The 17,241-nt window shown below is 48.7% G+C and overlaps 1 protein-coding gene across 3 annotated transcripts in view; it reads left to right on the top strand.

The window, feature by feature from the left end:
* The window catches only part of LSP1 (lymphocyte specific protein 1), a 47,652-nt gene that overhangs the window by 19,133 nt on the left and 11,278 nt on the right, over nt 1-17,241 (top strand). For 2 of the 3 annotated variants that reach the window (XM_005522347.3, XM_014252074.2), the window contains exons 2-9: nt 5,070-5,222; nt 7,389-7,478; nt 10,633-10,816; nt 11,781-11,912; nt 15,028-15,071; nt 15,242-15,323; nt 15,683-15,823; nt 16,623-16,703. In XM_005522347.3, coding sequence (XP_005522404.1) covers nt 5,070-5,222; nt 7,389-7,478; nt 10,633-10,816; nt 11,781-11,912; nt 15,028-15,071; nt 15,242-15,323; nt 15,683-15,823; nt 16,623-16,703 — 907 coding nt within the window. Of the gene's footprint in view, nt 1-4,484; nt 4,792-5,069; nt 5,223-7,388; nt 7,479-10,632; nt 10,817-11,780; nt 11,913-15,027; nt 15,072-15,241; nt 15,324-15,682; nt 15,824-16,622; nt 16,704-17,241 lie in introns of those variants that run through there. The other variant, XM_088057493.1, reaches the window with a different exon arrangement.

Genomic DNA, 17,241 nt, shown 5'->3' with positions numbered 1-17,241 from the left:
CCTTTCCCCTGCCCCCCTTCTTGTTCAAAACTCTGTAGCCTGGACTCTGAACGGAGCAATGCAGCTGAGGAATTACATGAATGTATGGGAGGGAGAGGCTTGTGGAGTATCTCTGGCTGCCTTCGACCGACACATTGCTGTTTCAGAGCTAGGACAATTCTCCCGAGGCAAGGCTGAAATAAACTTCAGGCTGTGACATAATAATTCTTGATTCTATTTCTTTTCTCAGTCTCCCTGTATTGTACTGCTATCCACACCCCCTTCCTTATTCAGTGGGATGATGACCCCGCTGTAATCTTTGCTATCCAGCCACGTTATTCCTAAGGCATGGAAACCCATGACTTCTGTGGTGGCCTGACACCAGTGGTCCTGAATGACATGAGTGGAGGCATTATCTGTGTATTTCAGCATGCTTGACTCAGTCACACAGAGCCATTATATGCCACTAATAAGTGATTAATTTCTTGGCAGAAGGTCAAGTGGGTGAGGGAGTTGTAGCCTTTGGAGGGTGTCCTCTTCCCTGTGGTGTGACAGGGTGAGCTGCACATCTCCTGCCAGCAGTCAGGGCCCTTTATAAGTGTGTGATAAATGCAATATGAAATAAAGCCTGGCAGCTCTGCTTGGCAGCAGATGAACTTGTTGATGGTCCTAGGCCATGTTCTGCACTGATGTTGTGTCTGGCACTGCAAGAGGGCAATGCAGGCTGCTGTGGATTGCATGGAAGGGGAAGTGCCTTGCGCTGGTTTCTGGCATCTCCCTGTCCCCGAACCTCAACAGAGCGGAGATGGGATGGCTGCTGGGGGAGGCCGGACTGCCCTTCCCAGTTCTTCTCTAATTCACACAGCTTCCAGGGTGTCTTTCCAGCTGTGGTGGACACTGGGTTTTTCACAGGTGATGGGGCAATGTATCTTCTGGGATTGCATTTGGCTCCTCCCAAATCCTGTTCCCAAAACCTCTTCCCTCTTATACCCTGGCTTTGTGGGGGCGACCTACTCAATAGCGGCAGCAACCAGAGCCAACACACTCCTGGCCTGATATCTGGGTGAGCTGAGGAGACAGGAATGTCCAGTGAGCTGGTAGAGGGTTCCTGAGTTTTTCTGGCGCAGGTCTGCAAAGCCCAAAGCCTCTGGGAGGCATTTGATTTTCCTTTCTGGAATTAGCTTTAGTGCTGAAGGTTGGGTTTGGGCCAGCAAAGCTTCCTTTGAGCTGTCAACCATGCAAAAGACTCCTCGAGTCTGCAGTTTCCCTTAAACACAGCTCATCTGATGCCAGAAATTTCCCTTGCCTGAATATTAAAATCTCCTCAAGTGCCGGTGAGGAAGTGCCCGAAGGAAACGTGACCTTGCCAGCCATGCTGGCTTGTCTGGAGCAGGTGCTTGTGGCCATGTGGAACAGGGCAGCCTGAGTACGGGTGCCTGTATTGCTGTGCTGCAGGAAGAGGTGTTCTGTAGTGCAAACAGAAATAAAGCCCCTCCCTTGGCTGGGGGTCCAGAGGGAGGTGAGGTCAAGAGCTGGATGTGAAGCAGGCAGCTGGCCCTGGTCAGAGCAGAAATCTCAGCATCCCCAATGCTTGGCAGGCAGTGTCTGTGTGGGCATAGCTGATCCAGGGTGTTTTCAGCTCATCCTTACATCGGCAGGATGGCCTCAGGAAGAGAGAAACCCGTTCCACAAAGTGTTTGCCTCAACTAAGGCCTCCAAAAGCTGTTGGCAGAGATGTAGTGACCGTGTAAGAGAAATGACGCAGCCCTGTGACCAGCTCTTGCTGGAGCAAATCTTGCCACGGCTCTGGGCTGCTGGGGCCACTGAGGTCTCTCTACTTTTTCTCCTCCCTTCTCCAGTCACACTAAAGGTTGTTTAAGGGGGTGAATTTCCTTTCACATTGCATGAAAGTCCCTCAATAGAGGGATTTTATTAAGGCAGGTGGCTGGATGGAGGAGTTCAGCATGCTGTAGCTCATCTTGCAACTCCTCAAGATTGCATTCCTACTCCATTCCATTCCATTTCCCCATCCTGTGATGGGTGAATTGAAGTTGAGAGCTCTTGATCCCACTGGCAGCTGTGAGTCTACTTCTTCCCCAAACCTCCCCAGCTTGGGACCAACGAGGGACAGTGCTGGCTGGAGGTGAAGATGCGTGGGATCAGCCTGAACCTGAAGCACTGGGTAATTATTTCTAGAATTGGGAAAGATGGTTGTGAAATGCCACAGTGGGCTGAGCATGTTGAGTTCCTGAATGTGGTTGTGAACAATTAGAGCAAACGGGAGACCGTGGCCCTGTTTTAGTAAATGGAACCATTTGGAAATTAAATCTTTCCACCTTTTTGCTTCGAAAGGCAATTTAACAGCTGACCCCCTGCTCACACTTGTGCTTGTCCAAATTGAAATAGCACATTTTGTCTGGGGTCCAACAAAACCCCTGTAGCTGACCCAAACACAAGGACTTTGGCAAGGCTTAGTTTCTCATTTGCATGTGTTTTTTGCTTCATTTTGTTTTGTTTGTTTTTCACTAAAGACAAATATTTGTGCTGCTAGGTCAGTCCAAAAGTAATCGTCCTTTTTTCTCTGCTTGTCAGTGTGATTACTGAACCCCAACGCATCCCTTATTAAACCTCACTCCCCTACCAGCCTGTTTGAGCATGACAGAGAGCTCAGAATCTGAAAATAAACCCGGTTTAGGTGTTTTCTGGAGGGTGCTGGTATTTTTGAATCTGTGGGGGCTTTATCTGCAGCCCTTATTGCTGAGCAGAGGCATACTGTTCCCAGCACTGCAGCCCCCCCAGGATGCTCAGAGTGTCTGAGACACATCCCAGCACAGCAGTGGGCAACCTGGAAGGTGGAATTGCTCTGTGACAAAGCTGGATTGCTCTATGGTAAAGGGAGCTGGGAAAGTTATTTCTGTGCTTTTGCAGAAAAATCCTTCTCCCCAGAACAGTCGCCCCCGGCTCTGTCCTCAGCCTGTTCGAAGGATGCAGGGACAGAATAGCGAGCCGGTGAGGTCATGGGGAGAGAGTTAGTCACATCCAAATGGGAAAGGGAGAGGGCTGCCAACCAGTGTTGCTCTCACAGTGTGGAAAGCTCATGTGGTTCAGAAGGTACCCCCCTCCTCCAGGCTCCCTAGAGCACCCTGGCCAAGCTGGGGGTGTTGGTGGAGCACCACCTCTGCAGCAACTTCCCAAGGAACTGGAGGAGGGAGTGAAAGGTTTTAATCAAAATCCAACTTGCTCTGGCATAAACATGGACTTTTCTTCTCGTAACTGGGGCAATATGGACAAGAGGGGGTTAAGAGCCTTTCTGAATTGGAGACTATCTGGAGCTGTCGCACAAGGGAGGGAGATCATGGCAGAGTTTAATGAATGACTTCATTTATATATTAAAAAAAAAAAAAAAAGCAACAACATGGTGGCTTACTGCCAGGTCCACAGACAAGGGTTTCTATGGGAACCTGAGGAAAAATAATAAATAGGAGTGTGGGATGAGTAGGGAAGGGAGGAGGGGAGTCCAGGCTCTGCTCTGGGTCTGTTTTGTTCCTCATGAAGAGCAAGGTGGCAAGGAGCAATGAGGGGGTAAAAAGGGAAAGAGCTGAATTTGGTGCTTGCAGAAAGACCCCACCCAAAATAAGGCAGGCAATAACTACACGGCAGTGGAGCATTCTCTTGGACTAGTCCTGGGGTCTGCTTTGTTTCCTGCTCCTCCATGGGCATGGGCAACCTTTCTTCACTGAGCTCACAACCTGGCTTTGCTGCCTTTTTTGGTTTCTTTTGAAGTTCAGGACAGATACCCCGCTACCCCAGCAATGGTGGGGGGAAAAGCCCGTTGGGATCAATTGATGAAAAAGGCCTTTCTAACTGAACAAGTCTCAACTAAGGCATTTCTGTTTGGTTTCTTCCCCATTTTCCTTTCCACAGGCTCTTTGTTCCAATCTGAATAATGTTGCACTGTGTCTCCCATTGAGCAGGTTCATCCTAAGAGGACAGTGTGCCTGAGGTGGGGAAATGCAGGTTGGGCTGGGTCCTGCTGCTGCTGGGAGATTGACTTCCCAGCTCCCATGTGTGTGCCTTCCTGAAAGGCATTTCTGTAAACAGGCTTGAAAATGCCAGGGGAAACAGCCTTTGTATCTGTTTTGGACCTGGCTGACTCAGGGATGAGTGGGGTGAGGAGGTATCTGCCCCAGAATCAGCCCTAGCATCAGCCCTGTGTACCACAAATCAGACCTGCCCAGCTCCAGCTGGCATCACAGGCCCTTTGGGTGAGTGGTGGCCACCCCATGGCATGTCCCTTTCTGCCTGAATCTCAGCTGGTGCTGCCAGTGGAGCAGGAACTGATCTCACGTGGGGAGTGACTGGACTGGCGTTATCAGCAGAGAAGGAATGTGGCATCCACCTTATCACTTCCTTGGGGATGCAAGAGGCTGTTCTGCTGATAGAGGCATTATTATCCAGCAGTTGAGATGACTGGGAGAAGCCAGGGCAGGTTTTTCTTCTCCACAGGGGTGACAGGAAGCCAGGCAGGGCAGAGAAGGACATAGGTGCTGCCCTCCGCCACTGTTTCCTTGGCTCCTGATCAGGCAGAAGCAGCTCAACTGCCGAAGGGAATTCATCCCCAGGTTACAGATCTTGCCTTCCGTGGGCCAAAGCTTGAGATGAAGGTGTTGGATTTCTTACAGCAATGCAAGACTCTTTACAAACCCTTCAGACATCTTGCAGCACTGCAGGACCATTTACAAGCCCTTCCAGAGGTGCAAGGCTGTTTTTGAAGGGAATGGTGCTTTTTGGTGGGCTTCAGCCCACAGGCAGGTAGGAAGAGGATATGTACCACATCTTCTTTCTAGAGACTTGCAGGCTCTCCTGCACCCCTCTCCCAGTCCCTATGTCCCACCTTATCCTTGTCCATCAGTCCATCCCAGTGCGGAGCTGTGCTGCTGGAGGTGAGGATGCCAGTTGGAGGATCACTGCTTATGGTGGGACCTCTCCTCTGCTTGCTGGGGGGAGCCCAGGCACCTCAGAGGATTGTTACCAGGTTTCACAGGACTGCCTGATGGCATTAAAGATGAGTTTTCCCTCTGGCTTGGCAGGCTGACAGCACAGTGGAGCGTGGAAGATGAGGAGGAGGCAGCGAGGGAGCGGCGGCGGCGGGAGCGGGAGAAGCAGCTGCGGTCCCAGGCAGAAGAGGGCTTGAATGGCACCGTCTCCTGCTCAGAGAGTGCAGCTCTGGCTCAGGAAAACCAGTAAGAAATACCTGTGGATAAATCCTTCAGCAGCACACTTTTTCCTTGCAGGAAACCCCACCTGCAGGCACCGAGTGTGTGTCCCTGTTATTTGGGGTGGTTTGGGGAAGATGGGGAAGTTCTCTAATAGGTTTGGGCTGGGGGATTTAGCGCACACTAGCAAATCGTGTACTTTCTTGTTTGGGCAGAAAACCCCAGAAGTCCTGCTTTGATGATTTTCTTGGCTGGAGGCTGGGGGTTTTACTGCCCAGAGAGTTTACCCTGGGACAGCTTGGGGCAGGGTTTCCCCATTGCCAATGATTTCAGTGCTTGGTTAAATTTCAACTTGGGAGTCATCCTACACTGTAAGTAATGGAGTTTCCTGATATGTGCAAAGACAGATGTGTCTGTGGATGAGATGCACAACCCCAGGCAGATCACAGTGCAAGAAATCACCTATCCTGGCTGGACTTCCCATTCCTCCCTTGGGGGATGCTGCCCTGGCACTGGGAAGCATGAAGCAGCACCTGAACTGGTGCAGTTCACAGCTCCAAGGGTTAGAATTAACTTTGTGCTTTAATAGGGTGAGTCCTAAATGGAAATAGCTCAGGAGGCATTTATGGAGATGCTGAGCTATCTGCTGTCAAAGAGGAAACACCTGGAGAAGGGATAGGATGACATCCCCAGCATCAAACACCTCATCCTACTGCAGCCTCCCCACGTCCACAGTTCAGCAGCCCAGATGCTGTACAGCACAAAAACTAGTCTGCACTCTGAATTGCCAAATTCTTGTCTCAAAGTCCTCAGTCTTAGCACTATTTATCTGTTAAGCTTATTTCTAAATCTGTTGAACACAATGGAAAAGTGGTGGCAGGGTTTGGTGTTATAGTCACAGAGAAGCAACGTCTTCATTTTACTGAAAATATATCTAAAGTTATTTATGAAAATCTATTATTTTTCCATTAAAAGATTTTGGTTTTTTTTCGACTATACTTCCAAAATTATTCAGGATTTCTTTTCTTTTCTTTTTTTTTTTTTTTTTTTTAATATAAAAGCACTGTAAAACACCTTCACAATCTTTTGTGGAAGTACACATGATGATTTTCTGTGGACAAAACCACTGCAGTCTACTCTAAAAGCAAACAGAAGGAAAGTAATAATAGTCATTAGCTTTTTCAAACCCCCCCTCATGTGGCGGCTAGGAAATAATTTGAAAAGGTCTTTAAAACAGCAGCTGAGATCTCTGGTCTCTGCTTTGCTGGTTGGTGCTGTGAGCAGCCTCAGGCCAGAGCAGTGTGTAGCAGCCCCAGTAACCCAGCTTGCAGGCCCCAGTCCTGCTGGCGTGGGCACAGCCGTGCTGCTGGCCCCAAGGACCACTGGCGTTGCCCAAATTTAACTGAGTGCTTAAGAGGGCAATGACAAGACCAACTCCTGAAATGAAGGGGTTTGGTCCCTGCTCTATGATGCCAAAGCTTGCTGGGCCAGGCTCGACCACAAAGATGTTTCTTCTTCTCTGGCCATTCCCTGGTTTTGTTTACAGCTGCTGACAGCCACCTGGGCTTGCTCATGCAGCCAGGGTCAGCCCTGGCTATTAATCTTCTGAAGAGCTTCATTCTCTCTTGTGTACATCCTGCCCCCTCCTTCCTGTGACTCTTCCCACACAGGGACTCATCCTATCCAGGTCACTCCCCTTAGTTCAAACCCACCCCTGCATTTCCTTGCTCCAAAGGGACGGAGTGAACCTCCTGTTCTCCCTTAGCCCTGCTGAAGAAAACCAGAAATAGTCAGGAGAACAGAGGGTTTGCAGGAAGACAGCGGTGTTCTCGGGAGCCAGAGGGATGGACATCAGCTGAAGTGGTGATGACGGGGCTGTGCTGGCTTTGTGCTTCTCCTGGGGTTGTGTTTGCAGAGGGACACAGGGAAGTGGCCAGTTTTCAAACAGCATTCAGCCAGTCTCTCTTGCTCCCTGGGAGCTTTTCTGTTAGCCTGAGCACACATTTGTGGCCAGGGCCACAAATACTGGAATGATTTTGCCATGGCTATCTCCAACACTGCAGCTCACCCAAAGAAGAATAAATGGAAGGAGTGGAAGGAGAGGAGAGCTGTGTCAGGCTGTGGCTCTTTCAGGCCACCTTTAGGCCTTTTTGTATGCCTCTCAATGCTAATTTCCTTCTTGCCGTGTTTCAGCTATGACTTCAAGCCATCTGGGACTTCAGAGCTGGAGGAAGATGAGGGGTTCAGTGACTGGTCCCAGAAGCTCGAGCAGCGCAAGCAGAGGTGGGTAGGACACAGATGAACCAAGCAAAAGGACTGTCCCTGAGGAGGGGTGACCAAAGCCTGCTCAAGACTAGCACGTGTAAGAATGAGTCCAGAGTCTGGAGCATCAGCAGGACAGAGCAGGCCCCGATGCTCTCTGCCTGCCACTTGGGCTAGCAGGGAGGAAGGGCCCAGGAATGGCTCCAAGCTTTGGGGATGTTTGGATTGAGCTTTGTGCTCCAAGCAGTGGCAGCCTGCCAGCACGCCTGGGTTTGGAGGAGTGACAACAGCAGATTTAAGCCACCTGAGCTGCTGCAGGGGCTGAAACACTCTCTAAAATAATCCAGGCCAGCCTAAAAAACTCTTCTAAGTTATTGCTGCTTCCTGGCTCATGTCAGCATAGTGGGTGTTAAGGTCCCAGCCCACCTTGTGCCTGACTCCTCTTTGAGCAGGGAAAAACAGGCAGCAAAGAGCCCCGAGAGGTGCTTGTGTGCCAACTGTTTAGTCCCCATCTCCCATCACTCCTCCCTTACAGAACTAAACCAAACTCCTGCCTTAACCACTTCCCTTGGACACCATCTACCTGCACATGAACTCTGTGACTCAGCTCTCTTGGCAGCTTGATTTTGTAGGGAATTTTTGGCATAGCCTCTTCTTTACCCTGAAGAAATCTTTGCACAGAGAGGTGGTGGATACCCCTTCTCTGGGAACATTCACATTGGACAGGTCTCTGAGAAACCTGATCTGATTGAAAAGGTTCCTGGTTATTTCAGAGGGATTGGACTAGATGACCTCTAAAGGTCCTTTCCAGCCCAAACTTTTCTGTGCCTGAAAAAATGCTTAAGATTAATATTTACTGCTGGATAAATAAAAAGAGCTCAAAGTGTCATTACTTTTCTCCAAATGCTGTGGCTAAACCATGCTGCAAGCTGTACCTTTTCAGCCTTGACCCCACGAGCACTTCTCAAACAGCTCCAAGGCCCAGCACAACGTGACTATAACATCTGTGGGAGCAATTAGAAATCATCTGCTTTTTGGTTTGCTGCCTCTTTTTCCAGCCCCTCTTGCAAAGGGCTTTTCTGGAAAGAAAGGCTACTGCTATTCCCTCCTTGACCTTCAAAAGAGAATTAGTTGGAATTAACATTATCCTCCCCAGGTATTTCTGACTGGGTTTTTATGTGATGCTTGTGTTTATCCTGTAGAGGGAAGGGAGGTGGTGTTCATGGCAGGTGAAGCCCATCAGTGAGAGGTGGTGCTTTAGAAGCAGGAGCTGTAGCTGTGGCTTGGTTGGGAGAGGCAGCTGAAGGGGCTCAGGCTCTGAGGGCTTACTGGGGGTAGGCTTTTTGCAAGGGCTGGATTTTCTTTGTAGCAGGGGCTGTGCCTTATAAAGCCCTTTCAGCAGCTTTGTCCTTGGGGAGCTGCCTCCTCCAAAGAGGAGCTTGGAGTGTGGTGTGAGCACAGGTAGGTGGTGTGTCTGCCTGTGGTGCCCCGCTGGGACAAGCAGTGCTGTGGTCACCATTTCCCAGCTCCCTTCATTCCTCTTCAAATGAAGATGGAGCAAATCCTGGCTTTTAAGGGGTGGCTGTGAAAGAGTGGATGGAGACAGCTGCTCTCTGTTGGATGGAACTAAACCAGGTCCTGCATCCCCTGAGGGCCTTGGTGCCAAGGCACATTTTCTTTTTGGTCCTGGTTCTCCTCTTTGAGGTAGGAGATCCATGCTGTCAGCTGTGTGCCAGAAGCTGTGCTGGCCTAGCTGCCTCCCATACAACATTGCTGTGGTGTGAAAGGCATCCCGTGGGCTGCACTGTGTTTGCTGGCCTTAATGTTTAATATGAGCTTGCACTTGAGCTGGGGACATTGCTGGCATCCTGGTGGAGAGCTGCTAGCTTCCTGGGCCTTCAGAGCCTGTTTGCTCTTGCTGAGAGGATGATGAGAAGCAAGTCAAGTGGGCCACCATATGTATTATTTTTTTTCCCCGTGTGGTCAGTGTGGAGGGCTGGATGTTGGCTGACCTGTGAGCTGTCTTTCCAGCAGCAGAGAGGGGGGTGGAAAGGTCTTGTTGGAACTTGTTTTTGAGTTTTGTTGCTGCCTGTTGAGGGAGGAGCAGTGAATCAGCCTTGCCCTTTGGCAGCTGCCTGCTAGCCAGCTCTCTAGCCCTGCTCTTTCAAGCCAGGCAATTTTCTAAGAACTGGGAGGAGGAGAAAGCTCTTTTGGCTGGGGAAAGTAAGATGGCAATAACAGCTTGGTGTGTGGCTGTGAGCCAGTGAGAGTCCTGGGGTTCTGTGGTCCCAGTGTCCAAAGGCATGGGCTGCTCTGCTTTTGCAAAGCTCATTGCAGAAACACTCCTGGGTCTCCTCTCGCAGCCTTGGAGACCTGGAGCAATCCTCTTGTACCAAACCCATTGTGGTTTTTTAACCCCCTGAGCCAAGGGGTGACCCCATCTGATTTGGAACTCCTTTGTTTTGCTGGGTTACAAGATGTGTGATGTGAATAGAGATGTAATTTTTTCCAGTGGGCGAAACTGAGGTTTGGGATCAGGTGTCAATACGGCATTGCTTGTGAAGCACCGTGCCTTGCCCATGAAATGATTCCAGAGGAGTGGCTCTGCAGCCTTGCCCTAGAGTTTAGTTTCAGCTTGAGAAGCATGTTCATGTGTAGTTGGCTGGGTTCTCCTCCAGCAAGAGACTCTGTTAACATGGAAGATGAGTTTAGGCGGAGAAGGGCTGTGTTTGGTGCCCCACATTGAATTAATGCTGGGAACCATGGGGGCAGCATCAGATTTGTGTTTGACTGCAGGATGTGCTGTTGCACCCGGGAGAGGATGGAGCCAACACGTCATGGTAGCAGCGTCCTCTGTGCCAGGGGTTTGAGCAGAGAGTTCTTCTCTGCTTTCCTATGGATTTTCCTCATCATGATGCTGGTAATGTGCAGATACCTTCAGCTCTGCCACAGCTCTTAGCTGAGCTGGTCTTGGACATTTGAAGTGAGGGAATGAAATGTGACTGCTGTTATATCTGTGTGCCTGGAGCTGTCTGTGAGCCCTGGTGTGGAATAGTCAGCAAGCTGTAGGCTTGGGGAAGTGATAAAAGTGGATTTTTAGAGGTTGGAGATATCTCATGGTGTCTGTAGGCTCATAACTGTGCTTTTCTTCTTTGATCTCTTCCCCCACCTCCAGGTCTCCAAGACAGTCATACGAAGAAGAGGACAGTGGTGTGAGGGAAGCTGAAGTCAAACTGGAGCAGATCCAGCTGGATCAGGAAAGCCTGGAGGAGAATATGGTTGGTAGAGAGGAAGGGAGGCTGTGCCAGGAGGAAGAAGAGGCCCAAGAGCAGGAGGAAGGGGAACAAGCTGAGCAAGAGGTGAGATCAGGAGGAGCTGACCTTCTTTCCAGAGGAGTGGTGGGACAGCTGATGCTGGGGGCTGCTCTCCTGTGTCTTGGCTCACTATTGCTGCTGGAAGTTGAGCCCATGCAGACATTAGATGTGCTTTCATGGCATAACCTGGGGCTGGAGCCACTCTTCCCTGTGTGCTGTGCCTTCTTATGGTCACTGCAGGCAGCCTCTGCCCTTTTGTCAGGGTGGTGTGTTTGCTCCCAGAGTTTGTGGTGGCTTTGCCATGTCCCTGTCCTACTGAGGAGGAAAGTTTTAATTCTCCTGTGGCCTTGTGGGCTGTGAGTAGCTTTACAGGAGAACTCAAATCTAAATTATGCTGCTTGTTTTTTCTCTCCTCAGCCTTTATCACACCTTTGGAGCACTTTGTCTTGATAGCTCTCTTAGCCTTGCATTGTTCCCAGCTGAGGTTTTTTTTGTTGTTCTGATAATTCCTTAAGTGGTTAAGTGGGGGGAAAGAGAGACAAAGTTGGAATTGAAGTGGGGGTGCAAGTTAGGGGGCTGAGCTTCAAATATCATTTGTAAATGGATTTTGACTGTCTGGGGCTAGTAAGACTTTTGCATTTGAACTGTGTTACTCTTTCCAACCCTTTTTTCTAGAGGCAGCTTCTCTCCTTTTAGCCTTTAAATGAGAAGTTAATGTTTTCCTATAGCAATTGTGGTAAGAGATTTTTATAATTGATGCAAGGACCCCTTTTCGTACCATTTGAGAATCTTGAACCTGCAAAATCTCTGATTTCTGCCCTCCTTTCCAAATGGCATATAAGCTTCTTCCTGAATGTTTCCAAATTAGATAATGTTAACTCAAAGTTTCTGTGCTTTTGTGTTTATTTAGTGTAAAGCAGGAAGCCTGGCAGACGGGAAAAATCACTGTTGTTGCATAATAAGCAGTTTGATCAACTTGCTTCCTGGCTTGTTCTTTTTCTGCACTCAGGAAAAGAAGAGAAGGCGAAATGATGGAGGGAAGGAAGAGGAAACACCAGAGAAACGCCAGAAGGCCCCAAGCCTTGCCAGTCTGGAAGAGGAGGAGCTGTTCTCTGACCACACTGCAGCGTGCTCCACAAAGGTTTGTGTTCCTGGGGCCCCTCTGGATGCATGACAACTGTCACAACAGAGGACCTGACTAATGATGAGGAAAGATTATCCAGGGCTTACAGCAATGTGGGGTGTGAATCCCGTTATCCGTCCTGCTACAAGCTGAGACAAACCACTTGAGCAATTTGCCTTGTCTTTCATGGCTGTCAAACTCCTCTCCTCCTGCTTTGTCTGCTTGAGCTGTTGGAGGCTGTAGCAATCACTCTAAAAGTCTAAAGTTCATTGAGGGCTCCAGGGAGTAATTGGGATACTGAGATACCTCTGCTTTCGGCTTGTGTTGTCTTTAACAAAATTCACAAGAACCTAATCTTAATCAAGTCTCCCTTCCAAAGGGGAAAAGCCCCAATAACTGAAACAGTGGCATTTCTCTTACTTAGAGCAAAATGTGTGACTTAAGTTGTTTAAACAAATGGGGATTTCTGATCTTTGAAGCATTGTGTCCTTCCCAATCACATCTGTCTGCACTGGTGCTCTTGTGAAACTTCCATTATTAACACCACCTGAATTGCATCTTATGACTTGTGTTGCATTTACTACAAATCCTCTGTTTTGTGTGCGTGCTTTTGAATACGATAGATACAGATAAGTGATTCTGTACTGAATGGGTTTTTTTGTCTTTGTAAGCCCTAACCTTTTTGATTGTAGGAGCGAGGGAGATGGTGAGGACTCTGTGTAGCCTGTTAATCTGCTATCAGTACTGTCTTTGCTTTTTTTTTTGGATTTAGTTTTGTGCTATTTGTGGCTTACTCAATATTTCCTGACTGGGGATGATTGTATGAGTACTTCCTTCTGCATCAGTAAATAGATGGCAAGAGGACCGTTTCATCATCTACAGACATCAGATTCTTGCTCTCAGTGAAGAATCTATTTTATAGTCAAATTAAAAGAGGGGAGACAGGGTGGGTGTGGGTGCAGGCTGGGTGCTAATGCCAGGTTTGAAAAGTGTGGGGGTAGCCAGAGCATGTTCTTGAAGTGAGACTGGTGGGAAAATGTGCAAAATGCTTTCAGCAGCTTTTATGTGCTGGAACTTCTGTCTTTACAACCCCGAAACACACATAGGTTCTTGACCTCAGCATAACTGCTGCTGCTAGGATTAGCCCAGGGAAAGGTTTAGAAATACGGTCTCCATTTTATAATGGTGATGTCATACTTCACCTGCACATTAAGCTGGATGTAAAACTGTTCAGGAAAAATCTGGGCTTGGAATCTTTCCAAAGGAAGGGTGATCTTTACACCCCAGCTAGCAGGGCTCTGTGAACACTGGGAACCAAACACATTGGCCACCAAGGTGGTATTTTGGCACAGGAAGCGCAGCAGAAGCCTTCCTTGTAGCGGAAAGATAAAAGCATCTGCAGTTGGTGGTGTGTTCCCCTGCCAGATGTGGCTGGTGGAGGCTGGCTACACATCTGGGGCAGGCTGATGTTGGGTTGTAGGGTGTTTGGGGTTCATAGGGCCAGCGTGCCCCGAGGGCTGCAATAGGGGTGTATGGATTCAAGGGGAAGTCTTGTGCCAGCCCTGTTTTGTCACAGGCTGCTTGTGAGCCCTGAGTTTTGAGCCTGGCTGAATGAGCAACTCTGTTTTCTTCGGGCCTTCACAAAGTGCTTGGGAGCAGGGAAATGCACAATTCTCACTGCAAGGGAATGCCAGAGGTGGGGAGAGGTGGTCTCCAAATAGCACAGTGAAAGTTTGTTCCTACCTAGACTGTCATACTGAGATACATTGTCACTTACAGCTTTTTCTAGGCCCCTCTGTTTAATCTGATGCTTGTTCATGACCTTTCAGAAGTGCCTATGTAAGGTTTGCACTGGCACACCATCTCCCTAGCAGGGCTGGCAAGGCTTTTTCCTTTCGATATGTACTTGTGTTTCTGAAGCTGAGGCAAAGATCTACCAGACTGCTCTTTCAGATTGGTGCTGTGCCCTGTCAGGCACCAGCCCATCAGTGGGCAAGGTGAAGTCTCTGAAGTCACGGCTCAGAGGCAGGCAGCAGCTCCTGCAGCTGCAGGCAAAGGAGTGGGCTGACAGCAGGCAGGCAGAGCTGGCTGATGGGCTTCTGAAGAGCTGCTCTGGGGGGACGCTGCAGAGTGACTCTCTCCAGGTCATCTCTATTAGCCAGGGTTGCACTATTTGGTTGTTCTATAGTGGGTCTCGTGCTCTTGGGCACAGCTGGTAAATGTGTCCTCTATGTGACGCTGTCTTGTCTTCTGTTTAGATAAAATTTGGCACCAGCATCCTGAAAGCATCTTAAAGGATCATTCAGTGCTGTTTTCTATCTGCTAACTTGCTAGGTGATGTTTCCTGTGGCACAGGCAGCAGTTTTACAGGGGGAGAGGTCTCCTTTTTTACTTGGTTGCTGCTCCTTGACTCTGTGGGAGCTGGTGTTAAGAAAGCCCCCCACTTTGACTTCAAGGTGATTTTTCTCTCTGTAAGCTTTTTTTTTCTGGGGCATGAAAGAGTCACAAGGTTTAGCAACATTTCAGCTTTCCTTTCCTGCAGTGGTTGTGAAGTATTTGCTTGCCTTCCTGTCTTGGCCAAAGAGTTATTGCACAGGAGACTCTGGTGCAAAACTCTTTCCTGATGACTTGACATGAAGAGCTCCATGTGCTGATTTGCCCTGTCTCTGTGCTTCTCTGGCGTGGATAAGTTGACCCAACTCATGCCTGTGCTGCTCCTGTGCTTGGCTTCTCTTCTGCTGATGTGGCCTCTAGTTTTCCCCCCTTGTCTTTCTGTACTTGTCATTTCCCTTTTTGTGTCTGGCTAGGAAACCAAAGGTCTGAGAGAGACCTTCTCCTTCACCAGAGGGAGTAGAGAAAATGGTCCTGGTTGGTGTTCCAGCTGTCAGTCAATTTATACATTGTTGGTTTGCCCCTGAAATGGGTTGGGGTTCTCTTCCCCAGATTGGAAAGAAGGATGAAAGGGAATGCTCACTGTCTCTCTGATCAGTAGGGGAACATGGGGACTGAATGAGGCAATTATTACCAAAATATGGGTGAGAGATCAGGGCCAAGAAATGGTCAGCTATGGTGACCTGCATCCATCTGAGGTCCGTGATAGAAGTTACATCTTTGTCTTCTTTCTCCCCTTCAGATCACGGACAGAACTGAGTCGCTGAACCGCTCAATACAGAAAAGGTATTTCTGGGGCTGGCCTCAGGGTAAAGCAGGTCACTTGCTGCAAATGGAGATTGCAGCAGGTCCTGCTGTGGGGAAGGGCAGGGTGACAGGCTGCCTGTTGCCCTCAAAGTCCTCCCATCTGCCTGAGGCACTGGGGGAACACCTTAATCCTCCTCTCTGTTCTGCAGTAACAGCATAAAGAGGAGTCAGCCTCCTCTCCCTGTGTCGAAGATTGATGACAGGCTGGAGCAGTACACACAGGCTATTGAGGTGGGTTGCTGTGTTGTCTCTGCCCCTGACCTCCCAGGAGCCCTCTTTGCTGGTGCTGCTCTCCCACCATGCCTCTTAGCCTTACCATCTCTGAGATGACAACTAAATTGTCTTCCTTGGGTGAGAGCACTCCTTGCTCCTGTCTGTATGTCGCTCCACAGCACTAAGCAGGTTTCTTTAGCAAGCTGTCCCATGCTTGTTTTTTCATGTTCTCTGCTTAAAAGAGTGGGAGTGTCTGACAGGAGCTGGTAGGACTCTACAAGTCTCCTTTTACAACCCCTTATCTCCAAGGACCTTCCAGGGTTAAAGATAATCAAGAGACACGCTCTGATGGCAAACTGTCTCCATTTATTTTCCAGACTTCCACAAAGGCTCCAAAACCCGTCCGGCAGCCATCTCTTGACCTTCCCACCACGAGCATGATGGTAGCCAGCACAAAAAGCCTCTGGGAGACTGGGGAGGTCACTGCTCAATCTGCTGTGAAGCCCTCAGCCTGTAAGGTACAGCTCTTGGAGGACTTGCCTTGCTTGTGCCAGAGGCAGGGACTGGTCCCTGGGCACAACAAGCATTGTCCGTGTTTATCCTTTGGGTACCTCTTGTTTGTGGGGCCTACAAGCTCCAAAGGCATTGGTATTTGAGGCCTTCCATCATGTCGTAAGGCTTTGCACCTTGGAGATGCAATTTTTTTGATAGGGTCCCCAGTTTTTCCTTGGTGGTACATCCAGGAAGACATCTGTGCTGCTGGTTGAGGCTGATTTGCAATGGGAATTAAAATCAGCTGGTGGGGAGAATGCATATATCCCCTACAGGGGCTTGGGCTGTGCTCCAGTTGTCAAGCACAAAGTTGCATCTTGTACCAAGGTGATAAATCCTGTAAACTTGGAAAATGCGAAGAATATTATGTATTGCTCTCAGAGATTTCACTTTCTGGTTGTTGTGGGTGAGGCTGGTTCTGTTACACGGTGGTTGCAAATCTGCTCTTTATGACAGCAGAATTCCTTACGGAGAGAAGCCGTGATGTTTACATGTTCACTAACATAAATAGTTAGTGAACTTAAGAAAATAAACATCTTGGAGCTAATTCAGACTCTTGTGGAAGAGTGATAGGAAAACATAGGACATAGGGAACAGGAAGACGTTTTCACAGTCATGGGTTTTAGCAGCAGCTGTTATAGGTCAGATGATGTGATATTATAAATAAAAAAAAGGAGGTCAGATGTGTGGGTTGGAAGTGGATGTGAACAAAGACACGTTCAGCAGCATTAGCAATGAAGGGTAATGAAAACATAATTTCCTCAGGATATCGTGGCTGGAGACATCGTGAGTAAAAGAAGCCTTTGGGAACAGAAGGGGAATCCCAAACCTGAGAGCAGTATCAAGGTGAGCTGGTGTCTGTGAGTGTGAGAGCACTTCTTCTGCTGAAAAAGAAAAGAGTTGTTGGCTGGGTTGGAAGTATTGAGAGCATGATGTTCTGTAGGGACAAGGGCTGCCTGTATCTGGCTATCAATGCAATTGCTGCATGCTTAAGAGCCCTTCTTAACAGTGAATTGCTATTGGTTCAGCTCTAGTGAAAATGGGGGAAAAAATGCTTTTATATCCAGTTATTCTGAAAGATCTCTTGAATAGTATGTTGTTCTCAGCCCATGAGCTGGGAGTTCCAGCCTTCTAGGCTCAAATGGAACTTCAAATTTGAGTAACTTAGCTCTTGTTATGCTCCTTGGCACTGAGAGTAAACAAAACATGCAAAGCTAAGTGGAACTGAACCTAAGGCAGTATCAGTTGCAGATGGATCTGGGGTTTTGCGGGAATGTTTGTGGAAATGTCTCCTAAAATGCAGCAAGCAGCTACTGCTCAAACTGTCTGGGCTGGGAGAGGAAGATCAAAGTATCTTGTCAGTTCCTGTGTTGAAAGTTCCAGT

The sequence above is a fragment of the Pseudopodoces humilis genome, chromosome 7, assembly GCF_049639895.1.
Source record: "Pseudopodoces humilis isolate 2021_Gansu_Grassland_sample_001 chromosome 7, ASM4963989v1, whole genome shotgun sequence".
Classification (NCBI taxonomy): Eukaryota; Metazoa; Chordata; class Aves; order Passeriformes; family Paridae; genus Pseudopodoces; species Pseudopodoces humilis.
This window is presented reverse-complemented; position numbering and strand designations above follow the sequence as displayed.